This window comes from Sebastes umbrosus, chromosome 12, assembly GCF_015220745.1.
Source record: "Sebastes umbrosus isolate fSebUmb1 chromosome 12, fSebUmb1.pri, whole genome shotgun sequence".
Lineage (NCBI taxonomy): Eukaryota > Metazoa > Chordata > Actinopteri > Perciformes > Sebastidae > Sebastes > Sebastes umbrosus.
In genome coordinates this window covers 15,262,454-15,284,072 of record NC_051280.1, presented here as the reverse complement: position 1 = coordinate 15,284,072, position 21,619 = coordinate 15,262,454, and the positions used below count along the sequence as shown (strand labels likewise).

The window sequence follows — 21,619 nt, the reverse complement described above, 5'->3', positions numbered from 1 at the left end:
CATGTTAACGTAATCTCTCTGAAACACAAAATACAAGTGTGAACCTAAAAATGAACATAATAAGTTTATTTGTAGAGCACTTTTCATGCACAAAGCGCTTTCCAAGGAAATTCACATAATGTACAACAGAACACTGAAACATAAATAATTAAATAAAAACAATAGAATGGAAAAAATAAAGAAACAAGCATAAGACAGGACCTTTAAGCAAAACGCTGAATTTAACTCACTGTTGGAGAAGGCATCGTCTACTTTAAAAGCCTTAAAAAAACCTTTTCAACTCCATCTTTCATGTTTGTTTGTTTAAACCCATAAAACTTTATCTAACGGATTCAAACGGAAGAGTTTCTACTCCGTCACCAGCAGTCGGTTTCATTTGAACATCCTGTTGCTATAGCAACTACCACTGGAACAGTTCCATATGGCAGTCGTACGTTTTGTCTCATCAGTGACCAAACAAACTTCACACGTAACTTTTATTTGCTCCTCAAATGAGCATTATCTGTAAGTGCTCTTTTAAATGTAGCTATTTGTGAATTGAAGAAATCAAAACCTTTATGAACTTTGTGTTTTGACTACTCCAACCGATAATGAGGAAGTGTTTCTTCCTCCTGGTATGTAGCTAACTAATTGGACAGAAAGTTTGTTGTGAATCCAGTTTCCATGTTACTGCTAATTTTTATTTTTTACAACACATCTGGTCAAGCTTTGGCAGTTTTGACCTCCTCATTCAGAGCTTTTCCCTTGTCCTTAGTCCATGGAAGTTGGTGAAGAAATAGAAATCCCTGCTCTGCTTTGTGATTGTGATTTGTCAATTTAGCTTTTATGCCATCAATTTACTGCTAAGCTATAGCCAATATTATCTGAGGCTAGCTAATGCTTAACTAATAAGCCATAATTAGCAGCAGTTAGCTAATTAACTGATGGGTTAATGTATTTTACTGTTTAAAGTGTTACTCTTGTGGACTCATTTAATTACTGTTTTGTACTTTTAAGGACTAATAGGCCTATCACACACTTTAATAGGCTACTCTATCAAAAAGTAAGCACAACTAAGCCAGGTATAACATTCTGTGGGCCTATAAGGCAAGAATACTTATTACACTTTTCTTTAGTGTATAAAGATTAAGTACAAGTAAGCCTCTAAGCCAAGTATACTCCGACGTTTCTGTATACTTGTCAGTATAAGCCAAGTGAACTTAGACTTTTCTGTATACTTGTTAGTATGAGTCAAGTATACTCAGACGTTTCTGTAAACTTATCAGTATAAGCCAAGTATACTTAGACTTTTCTATATACTTGTTTACAGAGTAAGTTATGCGTATTTGCAAATAGCCCTTTATTTTTGTGGATGTGACTTTACACAACACAAATACAAAAATACAGGTTTGTGCATAATGAAATATTTGGAAATCATGGTACACATTTGTTGAATGTCTTCTGTGGATTACAACTAATAAAGTCCAATAAAAACTTGAAATTGTCCATCTGATGGAATGGTGCAGACAGTGATGAAAGTTATTTTCGATGCTGTGATGTAAAAAGCAGATAGTTATTGAATATGTCATTAAAGTTAATGAATGAATAAATGATTTAATTAATTCATTATGAAGTCTTAAGTTAATTAATTTATTAATGTATTAATTATTAAGTCTGTTTATTGTCAAAACTGTACATACTGCTCCTATTTTTATACTTCCTTCTATTTAATGGTTCATATTTTGTTACACTTTGTTTGTCTTAGCTGATGCATCTTGTTTTTTTGCACTATCACCTTTGCTGCTGTACACTGAAAATGTCCCCACTGCGGGACTAATAAAGGAATATCTTATCCTATCTTAAAGTCAGTTCAAGTAGTCAGTGGTTACATATTGCTGTCTCTCATCCTACACTGACAGTAAACAGTAAACAGTGAGTAAACAGTGAGTAAACAGTGAAGGTGTGAACGGAGAGCAACGCCTGCAGTGCTTCGTTAACTGCCGGCGTGACGCGACGTTGCTGTCCGTTGGTTCTAACCTAACCCCCTGTGACGTCACAGCTCTGTGTGCTTCTGGACTGGGCTGAAGAAGATGGCGGCCTCCTCAGGTTAGTGAAACTAAAACATCTAACAGAGACACTAGCAGAGTTTACCGAAACCACAGCCGTCGATAACAATCTCAGCCGCCAACAAACGTGCCAACTTGCATACTTAAATTAAAAAAAAACGTCTCTGAATTGTAACGTTATGTGTTAATATCTCCTCAATCATCCTTCACGGGAGCCGTCTATCTCATGGAGCTAACAGCTAATAGCTAGCCTCGTGAGTTCGCTAAAATAGATCCACGCTGACAGAAATACGCGTCATGTACTGCAAGTAATGAGTTAAGAAAACCCCACAGAGTATAATGTGATATAAGACATTAATTAAGTCACTGTTAATGTGAGGATTGTAAACAACCGCAGACAGAAGCTAGTTAGCTTAGCTTAAAGCTACTAGAACGTTCCATCACCGCGAGGCAGCGTGTCGTTTCCGTTGCGTCTCGTGCGTTAGCTAGTTTTAATCAAATAAATCAATTTGTATACATTGATAAAGTCCTTTTATGTAGCCTAACAACAACTCAGATATTATAAATCAACGTGGATAAATATTGTGTGATTTTGTTTTTTTACTTCCTGTGACACACCTCATTATTGCAACACAATCACGGTGACATTTCAATAAAGAGATCACTTCACTTACTAACGTTATTGTTTAGTTTTACCAATATTTTTTACTGTTTAAGTGTAGGAGTACATGCAGGGAATAGTTCAGTGTCTTTACATGAGGTAGATGTTTGGGTGTGGGAGTGTACAAACGCACCTAGATTAGCTAGTTGGCACGCTTTGTTTCAGGAAGTAGACGGAGCCCCATGCCCGCTGAAGCAGGAAGCAGGAAGCGTGGTTGTTAAACTTATATAATAATAAACTCTTTGAGAATAACAGAACAATTAAATATTGATAATGTTATTTTTTTTTGGAAGGGTTTAATGTAGTTTATTCTGCGTCAGTTTAGTTAATGGCATATATTAAGGGGATGTAATGAGAAACTGGAGAAACAGGAAGTAACTTCATAATCGAAACTTATCAGAGGGCGAGCTGGCTCGACCTGCTGATCCATTTTTAACCCGGAAAGGTTTGTGTTACTAGTGCCATAGATATCACGAGTTGAACAGGACTGGCATGAGGACGCCCTAAAACTTTTATAGCTCTTAAAGGAGAGGTTATTTAGACATTTAGTTAATTGAAATAGCCCAAATGTGTGTATCTTAATGTGTATTAATATTGTAATTGAATGCAATAATAATTATTTGTCCCCCACAAACTGAATTTGACATATGTTTCAGTTTATTGTTCGAACAAAAGCATTGTATTCCTATTAATAACAATATTGAGAAACCAAAGAGAGCAGGACAGGCTATGACACCCACAACGATTCAAGATTCAAGCCCTTTATTGTCATTGTGTAGTACAACGAAATTAGATTGTGACAATCCCATAGGTGCTAATGAAAAGATAATACAATAAAAGAGAGATAGTGCAATATAAATATAAAAGATAATACAAAAAAATATAAAAATACAATATGTATAATGATGAGATGACAGTTTTGCCCGATTATTGCACAAAGTGTCCGTCAGATAATTATTGCACAGCATCAGATAGTTATTACCAAGTGATCAGCATATGTTATTGCACATATCCGTAACAGTAGATTTACAGTATTTACATTACACATCATTACACACGATGTAGGAAAATGAAACTCAAACTATACAATAATGAATATGAGAGGCACAAACTGACCATACAGATTTATTCTGTCTTTTATCATGTAGGATAGTAGTAGCCTCTACAAAGCACATTTTCATATTAACTAGAGGTGTAAGAATATATTGATACACATGAGTATAGCGATAGTATGTGTTGTGATACTGTATCGATTCTCCAAAACACTGCATCAATTTTTAATTAACCTCTTAAAGATCAGACGGCCCGCCATCAGGCCCAGCTGCTATTTGATCTTTAGAGGTTATAGCGGGCTCAGTTTTAAAGCTAGAGTGAATATATTGACATCATATGAGTTCATTCATTTAAAGTTTGTCGCGAAGGAGGCTAAATAACGCTCCAACGTTAGGCTAAATTTTGGGATTGAAAAACTGGCGTGGCCATTTTCAAAGGGGTCCCTTGACCTCTGACCTCAAGATATGTGAATGAAAATGAGTTTTATTGGTACCCACGAGTTTCCCCATTACAGGCATTCCCACCTTTGTACTAATCCCATGTAGTTGGGGCAAAAACAATGCAGTTTTTTGCACATAGTACAAATGTGTTATTTTTGTCTATTCTAAAATGGTGTATTTCTCGAGTGTTCTTTAGACTATGATAGTTTTCCTAAAATTAGATATAAATCGCAAAATATTGCCTAGCTTACAGTATCACAATATATTAAATCGTTCATACATATGATATGTATCGTATTCCCAGATTCTTGCCAATACACAGCCCTAATATTAACTGATACACACTAGATCAGCAACTCAATTCTATGAGGTAATAATTTCCTCTTAATGTGCAGCTACTTGGCTTTATACTTGATACCAATACCGATATACATACTTGCAAGTTTAAAAAGTCTGATAAAAATATAACACATTACAAAATCACTTTTCATAAGGATCCCTTAAATTTTGTTATTAAAGAGATGTGACCAAGACCATGTACTGAGCGGGGCATTTTACAATTTGAAAAACATGACACTAACAGCAAATATAATAGTAAACTTTACTGGAAATGTAATCATTGTTATCATTTAGAGCTGAAACTCAAGTCAATTTACAGAAAATTAATCGGGAAATATCTTTTATTTTGATCAACTAGTAGAGAGTAGAATTGGAGCAAATATGATTTTTTAAAAAAAAAGTATTTTTATAAAATCGTCACTATATGACAGTAGTGCATGAGACAGGTAATCTAAGAAAAAAATCATGTACCTTTATGTCCTCCTGATCAAATATTAATCAATATTCTGTTACTGTAATGCCTATTTCTTCTCAAATGTTTTCAGAAACATCTTGTTTCTGACCCAGCAGCCATGTTGAGATCAGTTTAGAAAATACCAAGCACCGCCCACCAGCCGGAGCAAACTTTCTCATTTTACAGCTAAACAGTACACTACAAGATGTTTCTGAAAACATTTGAGTCGAGAAATAGGCATTACAGTAACAGAATATTGATTCATATTAGATCAGCGCTGCCTAGTTTGACCGTTTGACCGGAGTTTGCGATGGTTTACAGCTGCCTCCGTTGAATGAACAGCCAGCAGGAACGCTGTCTCTCTGAAATGACCAAAGTCTCCCATCACGGGATAGATTTTTTAAAGCCTGAATACAGAGCCAAGAGGAGGTGCAGAGGTCTAGTTATCTCTCAGAACACTTGAATTGCAATATGCTGAATGGTTATTATTGGATTTTTGCTCAATGATGCCAAAAATATTCTGCCTACTGCAGGTTTAAGTCGTTTTTCAATCAAAAATGCAGAACATTTGAAGGTTCCAGCTTCTCAAATATGAGGATTTGCTGTTTTTTTTGTCTTACATCACAGTAAACCGATTCATCTTTGGGTTTTGGACGAAAAACAGTTTGATGATGTTATTTTGGGCTCTATGAAATTTGTCAGTTATTTGCCGTTTTTTTTAGGCCAAACAATTATTTGATTAAATCAGAAAATAATCGTCACGCTAATTGATCATGTTAATAATTGTTAGTTGCAGCCCTAGTATTTTAAGAATTTCTGTGTTGCAGTTTCTTGTTACTTAGCAGCTGACGTATGCTGATACAGCGACGCTGTGGCGAGCTAAAATTAGCCGCTAACATTGGACTCTTCACCAGTGTTTGTATGTTGATAAAGGACTGAAATCTCGAACAACTTCATGTGAGCAAATGCCTTTTAAGAAAATGTGAGAGCCACTTAAGAGTCGATCCGTCATTGTGGCCACTGCACACCAGATGTGAAATATTGATTTTAAAAAGTGGTTTGTGAAGGCTTACTGTGATGAATGTTGTCTGAGATTGGAGGAGGTGAAATGAACGGTTCGATGACAGAAGTGAAAATTTAAATGTTTTCACCACGTCCTGTGCTTCGGTCACGGGGCCTTTTTTTAAAACGCTTTTTTCACTTCCTCTTCTGTGAATTTGCCTTAAAGATCATGATTATGAATAGACTCGAGCGCTGTCCCTTCAACATCACCACTCTTCCAGTCATGAGCAGTAAGTTGTTCATCATTACACCGCCTGTCAGGCTGTGTTTAATGCCAACATCCGAACAGTCTTCTGAGAACATTTTCCCAGCAGCTGAATGCTTTGACTGACTAGTTTTGAATGATGTTATTATCATCAAGTCAGCTGTACGCACTCTCATGTCATAAGATGACTGACTGTTACCCTGAATCATTTATGAAAAACCAGCAGTAGAGGTCCATGTGCTCCAAATCTCATGACTGTTTCCAAACAACTGTCAGGTCTGCAGATTTTTAAGCTTCAGTGTTCAGCAGCATCAGATATCTAAATAAATATATTGTGACAAGGTATCAAATTAGATGCAGCTCCATAGCAGGTAGACCAGGATGTGCTGTATGCTGTGGCAAAGTGCGCGTAGCGTAACGTATCAATCTATTGAGTCATTTCTTGTGTCAACCAGTCCCGTCTTGCGCATGCTTAGCACTTTCACTCATTTGGATGCATCACTTTTCTATGATTAGAAAGATGAATGTGTGTCTGCATAATTTTTCATGAAAGGATGCACAGTTGGAGGACCAACAGTGACAAAACACTTTGATAATGATGTCGCAGTTCTATTTCAGAGGAAAACTGTCAATTTCTAACTATTTTTGGGCTCAAGTAACAATTGTTTACAATTAGGGCTGGAACTAATCATTATTTTCCTCATCTATTAATAGATTAATCGTTTAGCTTTCAAAATGTATTAATCTCTCATAATTCATTTGTGATCATTTTTTAAATTGTTTTGTCTGACCAACATTCTACAGAAAGTGAAAAGTGCCCGTCACAGTTTTCCAGAGTGACATTTGGGCGTGCCATCGGGGTGTGAATGAGTATTTAGATTAGATCCTGTTGGGCAGGTTGGCACCTTGCATGGCAGCCTCTGCTATCAGTGTATGAATGGGCGAATGCTGACATGTAGTGTCAAAGGTGCTATATAAATGCAATTCCAATTGCCATTTTCAAATTGCTTGTTTTGTCCAAGCAACAGTCCAAAAACCCCAAAGATATTCAGTTTACTAAAATTGAAGGTGAGGAAAAGCAGCAAATCCACACATTTGAACTGGAATTGTTAAATATTTGTTCATTATAATGAAGGAACATGTCAACCTCATTGTTTTTGAACAACAATGGCACAGGGGAATAAGCTACAGTATACCAGGTTTTGGCTACACAGATGATACTTGTTGGTAGGATTAATTCAGAAGAATCAGAAGAATTGTTGGTTTTGGTCTTTTTATGGAATTTGTCAAATACAGACTATCAGACATATCCTTTTTAAACCTGTGTAATTCAAATTCTGTTTTTGTTATTTCAGGAGTTAAAGTACCACGCAATTTTCGCTTGTTGGAGGAGCTTGAAGAGGGTCAGAAGGGCGAGGGCGATGGCACAGTCAGCTGGGGCCTCGAGGATGACGAAGACATGACTCTCACACGGTGGACAGGCATGATCATTGGACCAGCAAGAGTAAGCAGAGCAAACTCAGCGTGTGGATTGTCATACCAATATAGATACTGTTAACTATTATAGATAATGTCACCGATGTTAATGTCTTTTTCTACTTTTTGTTTTTCAGACCAATTATGAGAACAGGATATACAGTCTGAAAATGGAATGTGGCAATAGATACCCAGAGGTGTCCCCGACTGTAAAATTTGTAACAAAAATTAGCATGAATGGGATAAATAATTCCAACGGCGCGGTAAGTGTCATCACAAATCTGACAGGGTTATACACGAGTGTTGCTCTGCGTCTTATCATTCGTTGAACTCAGAAATTGCTTCATGTCGCAGTCTTGTGATGATAACTCACTGTCAGTCGTCCTGTCACAATGACTGATTTGGTGTTTTTTGTTTTTGTCTCGTCTCACAGGTGGATTCACGTAGCATACCAGTTTTAGCGAAATGGCAGAATTCTTATAGCATCAAAATTATTCTTCAAGAGTTAAGGCGTCTAATGATGTCCAAAGAAAATATGAAGCTTCCACAACCACCAGAAGGACAAAGCTACAGCACTTAATCGTAATGGATTGTTTCGACCCTCTGTCTTAAACCTTACTCTTAGAAATATCATGTAAAATCATCAAGAGGCTCACTTCACACATCAACAATATCGTCTGCAAGAGCAAGATTGGACTTTCTTGTTACATAGCTCATTCAAAAAGAAAATGTCCCTGCAGTTAAGCACTGAATAGGTAGTTGAAAGACTACAATACCACAGTTATCCGCCTTTTAATAAACTTCCTTTGACAATGACTTTTATGTTCAACGTGTTCCAGCTTGATTGGGCTTGAAGAGGGAAGCATGACGCCACGCAGAGGCTGTACCAGAGTCCCAATAGTTTTAAGTTCAAATGAATGATACTGAAGTAAAGAGCAAGATGTTTGTATGAAGGCATGTTCTGTAACTAATACCTAGTCAAGGAGAAGCCACATTTTTAAGTTTGTTAGTCAACTTTAGCAGGTTCATTAAAAATATCATACAGATTGCTAAATATTGAACTGTGGCTGTAGTCTAAAAGTAGTGTCACAAGGTAAGAGATTTTTTTTATATATATACATATATATATATATATATATATATATATATGTATATATATATATCTGTATTTGACACGATACCAATATGTTTCTGTTCTGCAGCTCTTTGACTTGTAACAGACGTTGAAGCCTGTTCTGTTCTGAAACCCTTGCATTTAACTTCTAGTGAAAATGGCAGGTGTATGAACTTGTGATTTTCTGATATTAAAATCACTGTCTGCGAAAAAAAACAAACCCAAGGTTGGAAGTTTATTTCACTCTGCAAGCTGCACCAACATTTGCCAGTTTTCCCACAAGAGGGCCTCAGCTGACAAGTTAACTTCTGTTGGAAACTGAACGCACGAGTCATGCATTATGTTGTGAGTAAGCCCACGCTGTCCCTGTTGGGCCATGTAATGGAAACCAGGTTAATGAAACTGCTGGGTGACACCACGCTGCAGATATTTGATATGTGACTTGTGCCCATTAGAATAATATAATCAAAATGCCATTTATTATACATTGCAGTTCCCATTTTTTTTGGATGAACAAGCCTGTTTTTTAAATGATAGACAGTCCATCCAAACCTTATGTTGTGCTCTAATTCTTCTTGTTCAAGTCTGTGACCACAGAACAGTATTTGATAGTGGATATCCAGTGTGGTAATGAGAAGCAAGGGCACTGTTCCCTCTGAGAATGTGACCTTTTGGTTTCTTTTCAGCTGTTTGATTATTCACAAAGTTTAATTAACCAAATGGGCATTTAAAGGGAATTCACCGCAGATGGTGTAATCTTCTGTCTTCAGTACACTCAGTTTGTGGTGACACATCTTTGAATTTAAATTTTAAAATCCTATTTACCAGGAATATTGAGCAAGACCATGTTCTTTGTGATGTAGTAGTTGGTTTGTGAGGGAGGGTTACTGGTGTATTTTGGGGGATTTCTGGCAATTTACATTCCCATTATCCACTGACTCCAGATTAATATTTGAAGGTTCAGCCGCAAAATATTTATCAGTCAAACCATTCGATTGACATTTAATGTTTTTCTCTACCCAGATTTTGTGACATTGACCCAATATTGTGAATACCTTTTTATGAATGGATGTTGAATTTTGAAAGCTGCTGGGCCCTTCTTGTAAGCAAGTACAACTCTGTCCTCAAAAGTGTTTAAGGCTTCAAGACAGCGTGTCAGTGTGACATCTAAAAATGATGAACTGTAGTGTCTTCCACATTCGACCTGTGTGACTTCTCGACCATATATCTCCCTCACTGCAGCAGAGCCTGACTCCGGGCAGCTTGTCTTGTCTCGGGGCTGGGATGAGCACACGTCTCCGCACACGCAGCGCTTGTCACTGCAGCATGCCCCCTGAAAAAACAAGATCTTTACTGAGGTCACTTAATGTGTATTTAATCTCAAGACAGCTGACTTGCATGAAGATGAATAAGAACCACAAAGGCATCTCGTCTCAGTGTGTTTTACTTTATATGAATATAAATGACACATTTGCATGAGAAAAGCAACATGAACAGAAAGAAATCATGCTTGGATTGTGAATTTGCGCAGCATTTGCATATGAAAAGTCACAATTCTTTAGCTGTCTTATTTTTCAAGCTACATCTGCATAGGGTGAACTTTGATGTGTGGCTGCACCGGTATGCTTGACTGCCTCATGTCCCATCAGCTCAGAGCTCTGTCCCCCCTAGAGGGCGCTCTACACTAATGTATGTCCTTGGTGTGGCTCTGTGAAGGGGCTTCTGTTTAGAGGACATGACTTGTCTGAAAAGGCAGAGCCACTGTGATGCTTCCAGGCTCCGTTTGTGCACGCTGTCATTATTCCTTAAAAAGTGACGTGTTTTGCAGTTTGCTGAAGGGAACAACAGCCCGGCTGTTTGTAGGCTACTGTTCACAAGGCTCTTAGCTGGTGACCCCTTGCGTCCTTATGGGGCTATTGAGGTTGTGCTAGATAACTAAGGCAGCGTTTGTACTATAAAGCCATTAGATCTCTGAGTGCAAGCAAGATTTCTTATTTTGTGAGCTTGTGTGTGGGTGTGAGATGAGCCAGTGCTGGCTGCGGAGGATGACCTCGCTCTTCCTTCCTCAGTCTGAGCAAGATGAGATTTGACTTTCTGGATGTGACAGTTAGTATATGGGCCTAGCTCCCATCAGCTATACTCTCCTTGCTTGTTGTTTTGTTTTGTCCCCCCCCTACTCCTCTCGGAAGTCATGAATATGAAATCAGAAGTGGCTTGTGTTGCAGCCAGTTCACTCAGCAGCACAGTCATCCCCGGATATAAAAGACACAGCCCCAGGTTACACAGGCTTATTCCTTTATTCACCACATGTATTTCCAGAGCACACTTCTCTGAGCCCTTTCTCATGGTGACTACTCCTTTTTTTTTGTGAACTCATTTGAATGGAAGTAGGAAATCCTTCCTTGACTATTTAACCTCCAGCCCCATCAGACTAATCTGAATTTTAAAACTCATGCACCTGCACAAAAGCACCAGCTGAAGCCGCACTGGAAGCTCGCTGAGCTTATTACACTCGTACCACCCGGTTTATTTTGGTTTCTTTATAAGGTGCCATCCGGGCGAAAATAAAGAGTTATATTGCTTTGGGTTGGAAGGGACTGAAGGCAGAAAGCCGGAGAGAGCTGTTCAGTGATCTAAGATGGGAAGGAATGCGGCGAGGAGGACATACGTCTCGTCTGCCGGCAGACTGCTGGAACCAGGCCTCTGCTCCCGGAGCTCTCACCTTTTGCCCCGAAGGGCCAATAGGTCACGTCATGCGTCTGTTGATACTGTAAAAAGCTTTGTCTTCTTTATGGCCGCTAAAGGGAGAATGTGTCTGTCTTCCTGACAAACCACATTTGTCACCATTCTTTAAAGCCTTGTCATAACTTACATTTGGAGGTTAACAGGGAGGAGAGCTCATATAGTCTGTGGCTTCAGATTAAAAATAAATATGACAAAGGGTTTAGTTTAGTTGATGTGAGAGGGAGGACATTAAATCACACAAGTACAAACATGTAAAGGATGTTTTCACCAATTTGCATTGTGGTACTTCATGTAAAGAAGGCAAAGATACAGGATTTTAGGTGACGACATCAATAATATCTCTCTAAGTCAAGCATCCCAAAAATAAATGATAAAAAACTACATACAAATTATAACTTGGAAGTTTCCCATAAGCCAGAATTTTACATTATTTTTTAAAATGGTGATGATTCGTTATTTCTTAATGTACAAAGATAACTTAATCCAATTCCTGGCACCACAGAAACCTAAAGGAACAAGTATTGGCTTTAAACCAAGTCACCAACACTAGCTCTATTTATATGCTGGTCTTTGATATACTCAGGGGCTCTGTTGTTATGAATATTATGGAGCCTACTGAGTTGTGATTTCGCCAGAAACAAAATACTGGCATTGTACCTACAAACCACGGATACGTTGAATGTCGACATTTCTGTGCCAAATACCTTTCATATAAGCCTCCTATCATGCTTGAAGAAACCCACAATGTAGGTTATAATAACATCATTTTTTATAATAAAGGTTTAGGCAACAAAACTAATTGGTTAAGGTTAGAAAAAAAGATCATGGTTTGTGTTAAAATAATATGGTAACGTAACTAGCGTAAATAAATAACCGCCCTTTCTTACGTAACGCTGCGTAACAAGCGTAAAGTCAACATTGACTCGTGTTTCTGGCTACCTGGCGAATAAGTAAGTCCAACATTCACTCTCTGTTAGCTCTGTTTTGGTCTCAACCAACTCCTGAGGGAAACATAGCTCTTTAGCTGCTAAATGCTCCACAATGTTAACCAGCTAGTTAGTTGCTAACTGTGTCTGTCTACTTTTTGGTGTTGAGAGGGTAGTGTACAATGGCTTCATCTGAGCTTTTTCACTGAAAACAGCGGCCTGCTGCAGTATAACAGTAAAGTTGGGGGGCATAAAACCAAAACAATGAGCTGAAAGATGCTTAAAAAAAAGCTCTGTACAGCTGTGGGGTTCAGTGTTGCCAGATTGAGCTGGTTTCCGCCTAATAGCTGCCATTGTCACTGAAGATATTTTGACGTGTCACAGTAGGAAAAGCACGGGTGTAAATAATGAAATTAATGATGGCTGAATTCCATTTAGCTGCTTTGATTTCAGCATCCAGGTATTGCGCATGCTGATTTACTGTCACTCTCACTGGGACACTTGAATACAACAGAACCATCGTTAGTGTTATTAGTTACACCTGTACTTTCCCACTCTGACAAGTCAAATGTCTGCTGTGAAAAAGGCCTATTGGGCTACTTTTGATTAAGTTGGGCAGGGAAGAATAGCTTTGGGCAGGTAGGTGAAATCTGGGCTGCGTTTGTGAATATTTGGCCGGGTTTGTGTCCACTCACTCATATTATTGACTCATTTAACTTGATAAAGATTTAATTGAGTTGTATTCAGTCGTTAGGAATAAGGAAGACCTACTTACCTTGACGTCATCATCACTAACATTGACATGGCAATTTGTGTATTTGGTTGTCTGACGGCACTCTTTGTGGGTTGCGATAGCCTATAGAGTGTTCCAGAGATGATGTATTTTTGTAGGCCAACCAGGAAGTTAACATCGCCATGGTTCCCTCGACAAAAAGCCAATGGGATTTTTCCATTGGGTTTTGGATTATTGCAGAAAATAAACTCTGTGTCAAACAAACGTTTAAGATACTTACACGTTTTGTTCAGCAAGATAATCTCCACAAATGAACACCACTTGTATGAGTTTTGAAGTGTGAATGCAATCGGCCGAAGTAAAAAGCTAACGTTGGGCTATAAACGAACTACACCACGGCGAGTATACACAACGAGGCTGTACGACTTGGCATGATGGTGTTTAGTAGTCTCATTTAGCCACTTGTTAGCAACAGCCTTTTTAAAGAAACATTAAAGCTTCAAAATTCACCGTAGGGGTATTTATTGATGTATTTTATGTCGTGGAACAAAACATTAAAATCTCTTAAGCTTGTGTTAACCACAGACCTTATTTCAGGCATCTTACTAAAAACCCATTCAAAAAAACCCATTGACTTCCAGACGAGGGAACCGGAAGTGCTACAATGCTAACTCATTTCCGGGTTTTAGGACTCATTCCTGTAGCACTCTATTTATTTAACATGTTATCTTTGGTTATTTGTATGCTTACGATGTTCTATTGTGCATGTAATGGTTTTACGGTTTTACACGGGTTTCTGGCAAGGTTATGATTTGGTCTGTTTTTTATTGAATTGGGTGGATTTTAAATTGTGATTGGGCTGGAAACTGTCAATCTGATCTGAACACTGGTGGGGAACTGTGAAGTTCACAGTGAGTGACCCCATGCACATTACACATAGTTATTTATTAATCTAAAAATGATTATTAGTGCAGCTTTAAGTGCTCTGACCCTCAAACTATGAACAGGTGGAGAAGTCAAAGCAACTCAAAGCAAGAAAATTGGCCACCAGTCTGAAATGTCTTTTATCAATTAAATTAGATTTTCTTAGCCAAAAAAAACGAGCTCTGTTGTTCACCTTCCCCAGGGTATTTAACGCCATGCTTTCTCCACCCAGATTACTGTCAACAACAAACGTCCTAGATAACTAACAAGAGGATTTGGTAGAAACAAATCTCACCGTGTAGGACAGTACTGGTTGAATTTAGCTGACATTTTGATCTAAATATTGCACATAATTTAAACAATGAATAATTGGGGCAGATAATGCGGTACTCCTTAATATTTTATCCATGTATTATTAAAATAAAATCAGTAACAATAACACTGTTTGCCTAAGCTAATTACCCACATGGACAGTTTTTTTGGGGGGCTTGGAAAACAGTGTGTCTGTTTAAGTGCTGTATTTACAGTGAGATAAATGAATGGCCTCCTCTCTCGCTGTGAGAAAAGAGACAGATTGGAACCACATGTCTGTTGCGCTGCCGGCTCTCTGGGCTATTGACATGCACTTCACAGAGCCATTCACATTCGGATACACTGCGGCAGCGAGCACTTGAGGTCATTTTTATGCTCACTGATGTTAGACTGTAAGACTCGCAGAATGACAGTCTCAAGTTATAGGAAAGCTTTGATTTGAATCTGCTGTCAGCGTTTGATGTATGGATCACGCTATCTGGAACATGAATTTAAAAGTCAGCGTGTCGCTTGTAACTGCACAACCTTGCCTCGGGTCAAAGCGACACAGAACAGGGCTTCTTACAAAATGTTGCAAAAAGCAGGAAGAAAAAAAAAAAAAGAGCAAATCGTCTGTCTGTGTACTCACTGCATTCCAGGTTATTTATACAGAGTGAAAAAACTGTGTAGACTTCATGTCTCTACTTGGTGAGAACTATTAAATTACTGGTGGATGTTTTTAATTACTTCACATAAATGTTGGAACACAACACTTCTCCAGTGTTTTGAGGAGGAGGAGGGGGGTCTATAATGTCTCACATGTTTAGGGAAGCACTGGCTTGCACTTAATCATGGTGGTCCCTGTGTGATTCTGGCGTTGGAAATGTGGCTTTGTGAGAGAAAAGTGAGCATTCCTTCTGCTGGCGCAAGGGAGAGGAAATGGGTAATAAAACCAGGAGAAAAAAAAAAGCCTCGGCGGCGTGCTGGAGCCAGTGATTCTGGGATCCACTTAATTGCTCTTAAATGAAAAAGATTTTTGGCTTCCCATTTGCTGTGTTTAAAGAAAAGTCAAGTCAAATCCCACATGTATACCAGCCAAGCGGTGACTTCTCATTCAGCAGTATGAGCTCTAATCCCTCTCTTTCAGTGGTGCCATCGGTAATATTATTATTAATATTGAGAAAGCTGCTGTTCGCAGTCAGCAAACGCCAGAGGAGGCAGAAATTGAGCTCTTTTGCTCATTTATTGAGGCCAGAGAAGTCACTTGGGAAGGATGTTATCAATACTAGTTTGTTAAATGTTTTATCTCTGTGGTGTTTCAGACTTTTTTCCTGACAAATACGAAGACAAATTACTGTCTTTACTTTGAAATTAGTACTAGCAATCCTGTTTTCCTTTGTTGTTTGATGATATTTTGGACGACTTCGCTGCAGTAATTCTTCTTATATCTAGAGCTAGCCACAAGCTTTGGGGGGCGAAGTATTAAAATTTTACATAAGCAGTAGCAGCAAAATGTACTTGAATTATCAAAATAATAATAAAAGTACTCATTCGGCAACAGGATGGCCTCTGTTATGTGTTCTATTATAATACTGGATTATGCAGTATTCTTTGTTGCAGCTGTTCGAGGTGAATATTAACTACTTTATATACTGGCACCCGATTAGACTGCTATCAGCCCATTAAACAAGTGTTATCAGTCGCTATAAGCACCATAGATGTGGGTCATTAGGGGCCTACTGCGCCTACTACATTGTGGAAGTGAAACTTAAAAGCAACATGTTCTAACATGGTGTAAAACTGATGAAAAGTCATGTTTTTAACACAAACAAAGAGGCTTCTTTAGGTTTAGGCAACAAAATAGTTAGGTTTAGGCAATACAACTAAAATTTCTTTAGGTTTAGGCAACAAAATAGTTAGGTTTAGGAAACAAAACTGCAACTTCTTTCAGTTTAGGGAACAAAATAGTTAGGTTTAGGCAATAAAACTACAATTTCTTTAGGTTTAGGCAATAAAAAAAACACTCAGTTAAGTTTAGAGAAAAACATTGTGTTTTTGGTTAAAATAACTACGAACACAAAGACAACTACACATTGTTGGTTTCACACGGATGAGTACTACGGTCTCCTGGGTGAAAACCCTGTATTTTGTAAAACCTACTAGCGGGTGTAGTAGGCCCCTATTGACCCACATCTATCGGGCTTACAGCAACTGATAACGCCTATTTAATAGCCTGACAACACTCTAATCGGCTAATACTGTTGTGCGTTTTTTGTTTGTAAAATCTGTGTCTATAGGTGTCAAATAAGTATAGTGGAGTAAAAAGTACAATATTTTCTGCTGGAATGTATAGTGGAGTTGAATAAAATGGAAATACTTCAGTAAAGTACAACCTCAACCTTGTACTTGACTCTTTTCCACCACTGAGCATGAGGTTTTTTCATAATTTTCTCATCTTATTGCATAATTTTTTCAAGAGAGCGACCTCGTTTTGAATAAAACATCCTTTCGCGTCCTTTCCGTGTTGCCATCATTGGCCATTTTGGTTTCTGAGTGTGATGGCCGGGTGTGAAGATGGCACTCAGCGAGCCATTAAGGCCTGAAGTGCCACGCTAAGCTGTCATGCCGTGTCATGCGCTTCTTTTGTACTCATTAATTGTTGAGAGAAGTGTGTCACATCCTGTCAGGCTGACTGCTGGTGTCCCTCTGGTCACCCCTCAGTGCCCGCTGCCCGCTGATGCTATTGTGGCAGCGTTGGCCACAGAGCAGAGGAGAGCCGGGCCCTGCAGGATGTGAGACAATACTGGGAAGGAAGAGGAGGGAATCCCGGAGCTGTGTGCAGAAGCCCGGTCAGCCGAGTGTCTCTGAGAGCACTCCCCCGTGACTTCTCCCCCCTCTTCCCCCGAGGTTAGACTTTGTCATCCTCTCACCTTGTGGATGTGAAGGGAATGAGAATGAAGAGTGCTTTATGTCGAGCGTTTTTCACAGGTTTTAAGAGGTGATATCTTCATTTGGTTGGCTACAGTGGTATTCACACTAGTACTTTATTTTAACCCCCTTTGTATCATTTATAAGCAGTATATAAACCTTTAAATGATTTATAACACACATGTAGTTCTAAGGAGATATAAGGACATGAGATCAGGGGTGGAAGAAGTACTCAGATATTTTACTTAAGTAAAAGTAGCAATAGTTTGGAAACAGTCCTGCATTCAAAACTTTACTTTTTACTAAAAGTATTAACATCAAAATGTACTTAAAGCACCCAAATTAAATTACTCATGCAGAATGGCCCATTTCAGAATCATTATATTGTTAGATTATAATTAGTGATGCATGAATGTACGTACCACTTTAATGTTGCAGCTGGTTAAGATGGGGCTAAATTGAATTACTTTATACTTTATGCTGTGGACTGTTTAGTGTGAAGATTATTTTTTGGGCTTTTCCATCTAAATTAATTGATTACTACATTTATCAAAGAAATGTAATACAATATATCCCTCAGAAATTTAGGGAAGTAGAAGTTTAAAGTAACATAAAATGAAATACTCAAGTAAAGTAAGTGCCTCAAAATTGTCCTACAGTACTAGGATAAATGTGTTTAGCTACTTTTCATCACTGCGTTAAATGCATGGAACCACACTCTACGATAAGTGGGTCAAAAATGAATGAAAATCTGTAAATATCTTCATAATTTAGCTCAAAATGATTATGTGAATGTCATTCCTGCATTATTTAAAGTTTGTAGTGTTTGTCATCTTCATCATCAAACTTGCAAATATTACAGTCTAGCTCTTGAGGTTATGCTACTTGGCTACTAAGCTAACTTACAGTACTGTTAGCCAGCAAACAAATGTTAAATAGCTATAAAGAAGAGTAATTAAAAAAAATTCTGTCACATAATTTAAATCAAAGTGTAAATGTTATGTAAAACAGCTATCCACTTAATGATAGCACTTTTTCTAAAGTATGAAATATAGATTTTTTTTACATGTATCTAATGCAAAATTGTCTTGCAGTGTAAATAGATAACTAGTTTATCACACAGTATAATGTAGTTCTAAGGAGATATAAGGACATTTTTAATTCTTTATCATTTGAATGTGTACATTTATTGGGAATCCATGCAATAGTTGTTGATTTCACACAAAATCACAGATGTCAACCCCATGGTGACACTAAAGGGGATCACCATGGTTGGTAGGATTCATCCTCTGGACACCATGAATGTCTGTACAAAATAACAATCCAATATTTATTGAGATATTTACGTCTGGACCAAAGTGGTGGAATGACTGACGAATAGACCGACATTGCCATCTCTAAAGCTGAAAAAGTCTTATATCTAATTACAACTATATTACAGTGTTATAAACCATTTATCAATAATTTATATACTGCTGAATGCTAAATGTGTTATATTTCACCTGCAGTCAGTTAAAACCCAAGCCTTGAACCTCTATATTCCAAATGAAACATTTAATGACACCTCTGTGAGCGCAGTAAGAAAAAAACAATTACACAAGATTTTCTCATGTTTCCACAGGCGGTTTTTAACACAGCCTCATCATACCAGCAGTGACCATTTCTGTCTGACTGAAAACAGGCCGTTCTATTGCGGACCACTGTGCACGAATCAATGCTGGAGCAGCGATAGACCACATGGCACGGATGGAGAATTAATGAAGAAGAATCTGCGGTGTCGGGATGCGGTCGCAATTTGCTCCTGCTGAGTGGCTGAAATGCAGTCACACAATGAAAAAAAATGCGAGACCCGGCCTTTTAAGGTTCTGCCTCTGGCCACTTGAAAATGTGTCTCTCGACCACAAAAGATGATGCACTGGATTGCGCTACAGACAAGCGGGGGAGCAAAATAGATGTCCAAATATTTCCATGGCTCCTGTGGCCTTCTGCTTGCATAGTCCTGGCATGAGCTCATCGGCGTGTGGCTAGTTTGTGCTCCCTCAGCACTGTTCTTTCCCAGTCTGTAAGTATCAATGTCGAAGCTAAGTAGGCACTGACAAAGTCCTCTGAGCTCCCTTTCCCACTACCACTAGACTGTGGCTCCGCTTGGAATTGAGGGGAGAGGTTTTCATAAAAGGCAGATTATATCTTTGTGTCACCTAATACTGAACGAGCGCAGGTCATGCTCTCATGTTTGACTTAATATCTGGAACACTTACGGTGGTCATCCTCGGCCAGGAGTCTGGCTGATAGCGCCATTTATCATCAGCTGCAATAAGGTATCCATTCTTTGTGGTCTGTAATGTCTTTTTAAGTGAGCTCACTGTATGAAACAGTTCTTTAATTCCCCTTTAGTAGCTATTTTTGTAAGCTCTGATCCAAATGGAAAAAAGGCATCAGAAAGCGTTGAGAAGACCCTCTTTTTTGGGGGGATAAGCATTCTTTTCAACTGCAGTTCAAATCTCCCAAAGAGAGACTCTCTTGTGGTATTTAACCAACGAATAAATTGACATGAAATGTATTCCTGATAATGCAAACATTGGGAACAGAGGAGCCAGAAATAACTCTCCCAGGCAAGATGTGGAAGAGATTAAGGCTGAACCAACGAAATAAGGCGAGTGGAGGCGGGAGGTTGGAAAATGAGATGGGGGAGGAGGGGGAAAGAGGAGAGGTAAGAGGAGGTGAGGAGATGGTGTCTGCGGGGGTGAGTGTGAGTATGTGTGTGGTGGTGGTGGAGGAGGAGGGGGGGCTCAGTCCATAGAGGGTTCGCAGAGTGAGTCGACAGGCGAGAACTTAGCCCTGTGAAAAGGAACTCATAAAAGTCACATTTGTTGGTGATGCATGAGGAAGTGAAGCCAGCTTTGGCACATGTGTCTGTGGTGCTAAATTAACTGTTAACACAAATAATCAAAGTGCAGGGCCCATTGAGCGCTGGCGCCAGTGAAATGAGGGGGAGAGGCTGGCTCGCTCCTCTCTGAGAAGTCGCTGCAGACTTGTAGTGAGCTAGCAGGTGGAGGTCTACCAGGGGCTTTCACAGGATGGAAGTGCTTACAAAACAGGCCGACCAGCCCTGTGACAGAGGAAAGCACCGCCGCACTCCTGCTTTCCAGCTATTGTGTGGAAGCGTGCTTCTCTTTTTAGATCTTTCTTTGTAAAATCCTGACAACTCCGTACTGAAGGACATGGCACCAGCAATTACCTCTCTGACTGGCTGATGGTAATTAAAATGCCACTATTGTGACCTTGGGACTTTTGTTTTGTATCCCAAACAACTGGACTTCCACTCTACAAAACCATGTGGCAACAGAGCTGCTCTCTGAGCTGAGATTATCTCCTGGCTGCTGATACTGAATGGCTTTTATGAGAGTCAACATCCCTATTGATTTAGAAAAGTGAAATAAAATATCCTCTTACTCGTGTTTGAACGAGCTGTAACAGTCTGTTTGGTTGGTGTCATACAGGATGAGGAGTACTCTAGTGTTTGTATACATCTAGTTCTCAGCGCTACTTAACATTACATTGTTGATCCCAACCTTTTTGGCTTGTGACTCTTTAAAGGAATAGATTTTTTTTGGGGGGCGGAAATACGCTTATTTTTGTTTTTGTTATGAGAAGATTGATACCACTCAGGTCTGTTTGTACAATATGAGGCGGAGGCAGTTATCTTAGCTTATCTAAGCACCAAGACTGGAAACAGGTGGAAACCATAGACTGTAGGAAGTGGACGTAGTCACCGTGACGTCCCCTCGAGTTCAGCATTTTGGCACCTCCGAGTCTGAGAAGTGAAGCCAATGCGGAAGTGCCTTAAACTTGCATTCTTTCTAATAGCCAGCAGAGGGCGACTCCTCTGGTTGCTAAAAGAAGTCTGATTGTATAGAAGTCTTTAGGCCCAGGCACACCAACCCAACCTTAAAGAACTAGCAGCGATGAAGGCCAACAGTTGCGTTGCCTCACATTGCCTTTGTCTTGGCCAAAAAGTTGCACTCAAACACATCGCTAAGACTACAGCTGATGGCCAACTACCATGTACGTCCTGTGCCTGCGCGAGAGTAAATAACTCTCCTTACCAGCAGGTGGCGGTAGTCTGTATTTGTCATTCAAAAAAGGAAACTGGAAAACTGAGGACTGCGGATATACAAGCCGTTGTTATGATACGCACGTGAAATAAAGCAGCCTTGCTGACC

At 39.0% G+C, this 21,619-nt stretch overlaps 1 protein-coding gene across 1 annotated transcript; it reads left to right on the top strand.

Annotated features, from left to right (window-relative positions):
• Nucleotides 1–1,928: 1,928 nt before the first annotated feature.
• On the top strand, nucleotides 1,929–9,069 carry ube2v2 (ubiquitin-conjugating enzyme E2 variant 2). Its single transcript, XM_037788244.1, has 4 exons — nucleotides 1,929–2,085; nucleotides 7,615–7,763; nucleotides 7,873–7,998; nucleotides 8,169–9,069. The coding sequence occupies exons 1-4, from the start codon at nucleotides 2,070–2,072 to the stop codon at nucleotides 8,313–8,315; spliced, it is 438 nt and encodes a 145-aa protein (XP_037644172.1). The 5' UTR covers nucleotides 1,929–2,069; the 3' UTR covers nucleotides 8,316–9,069.
• Nucleotides 9,070–21,619: the final 12,550 nt, after the last annotated feature.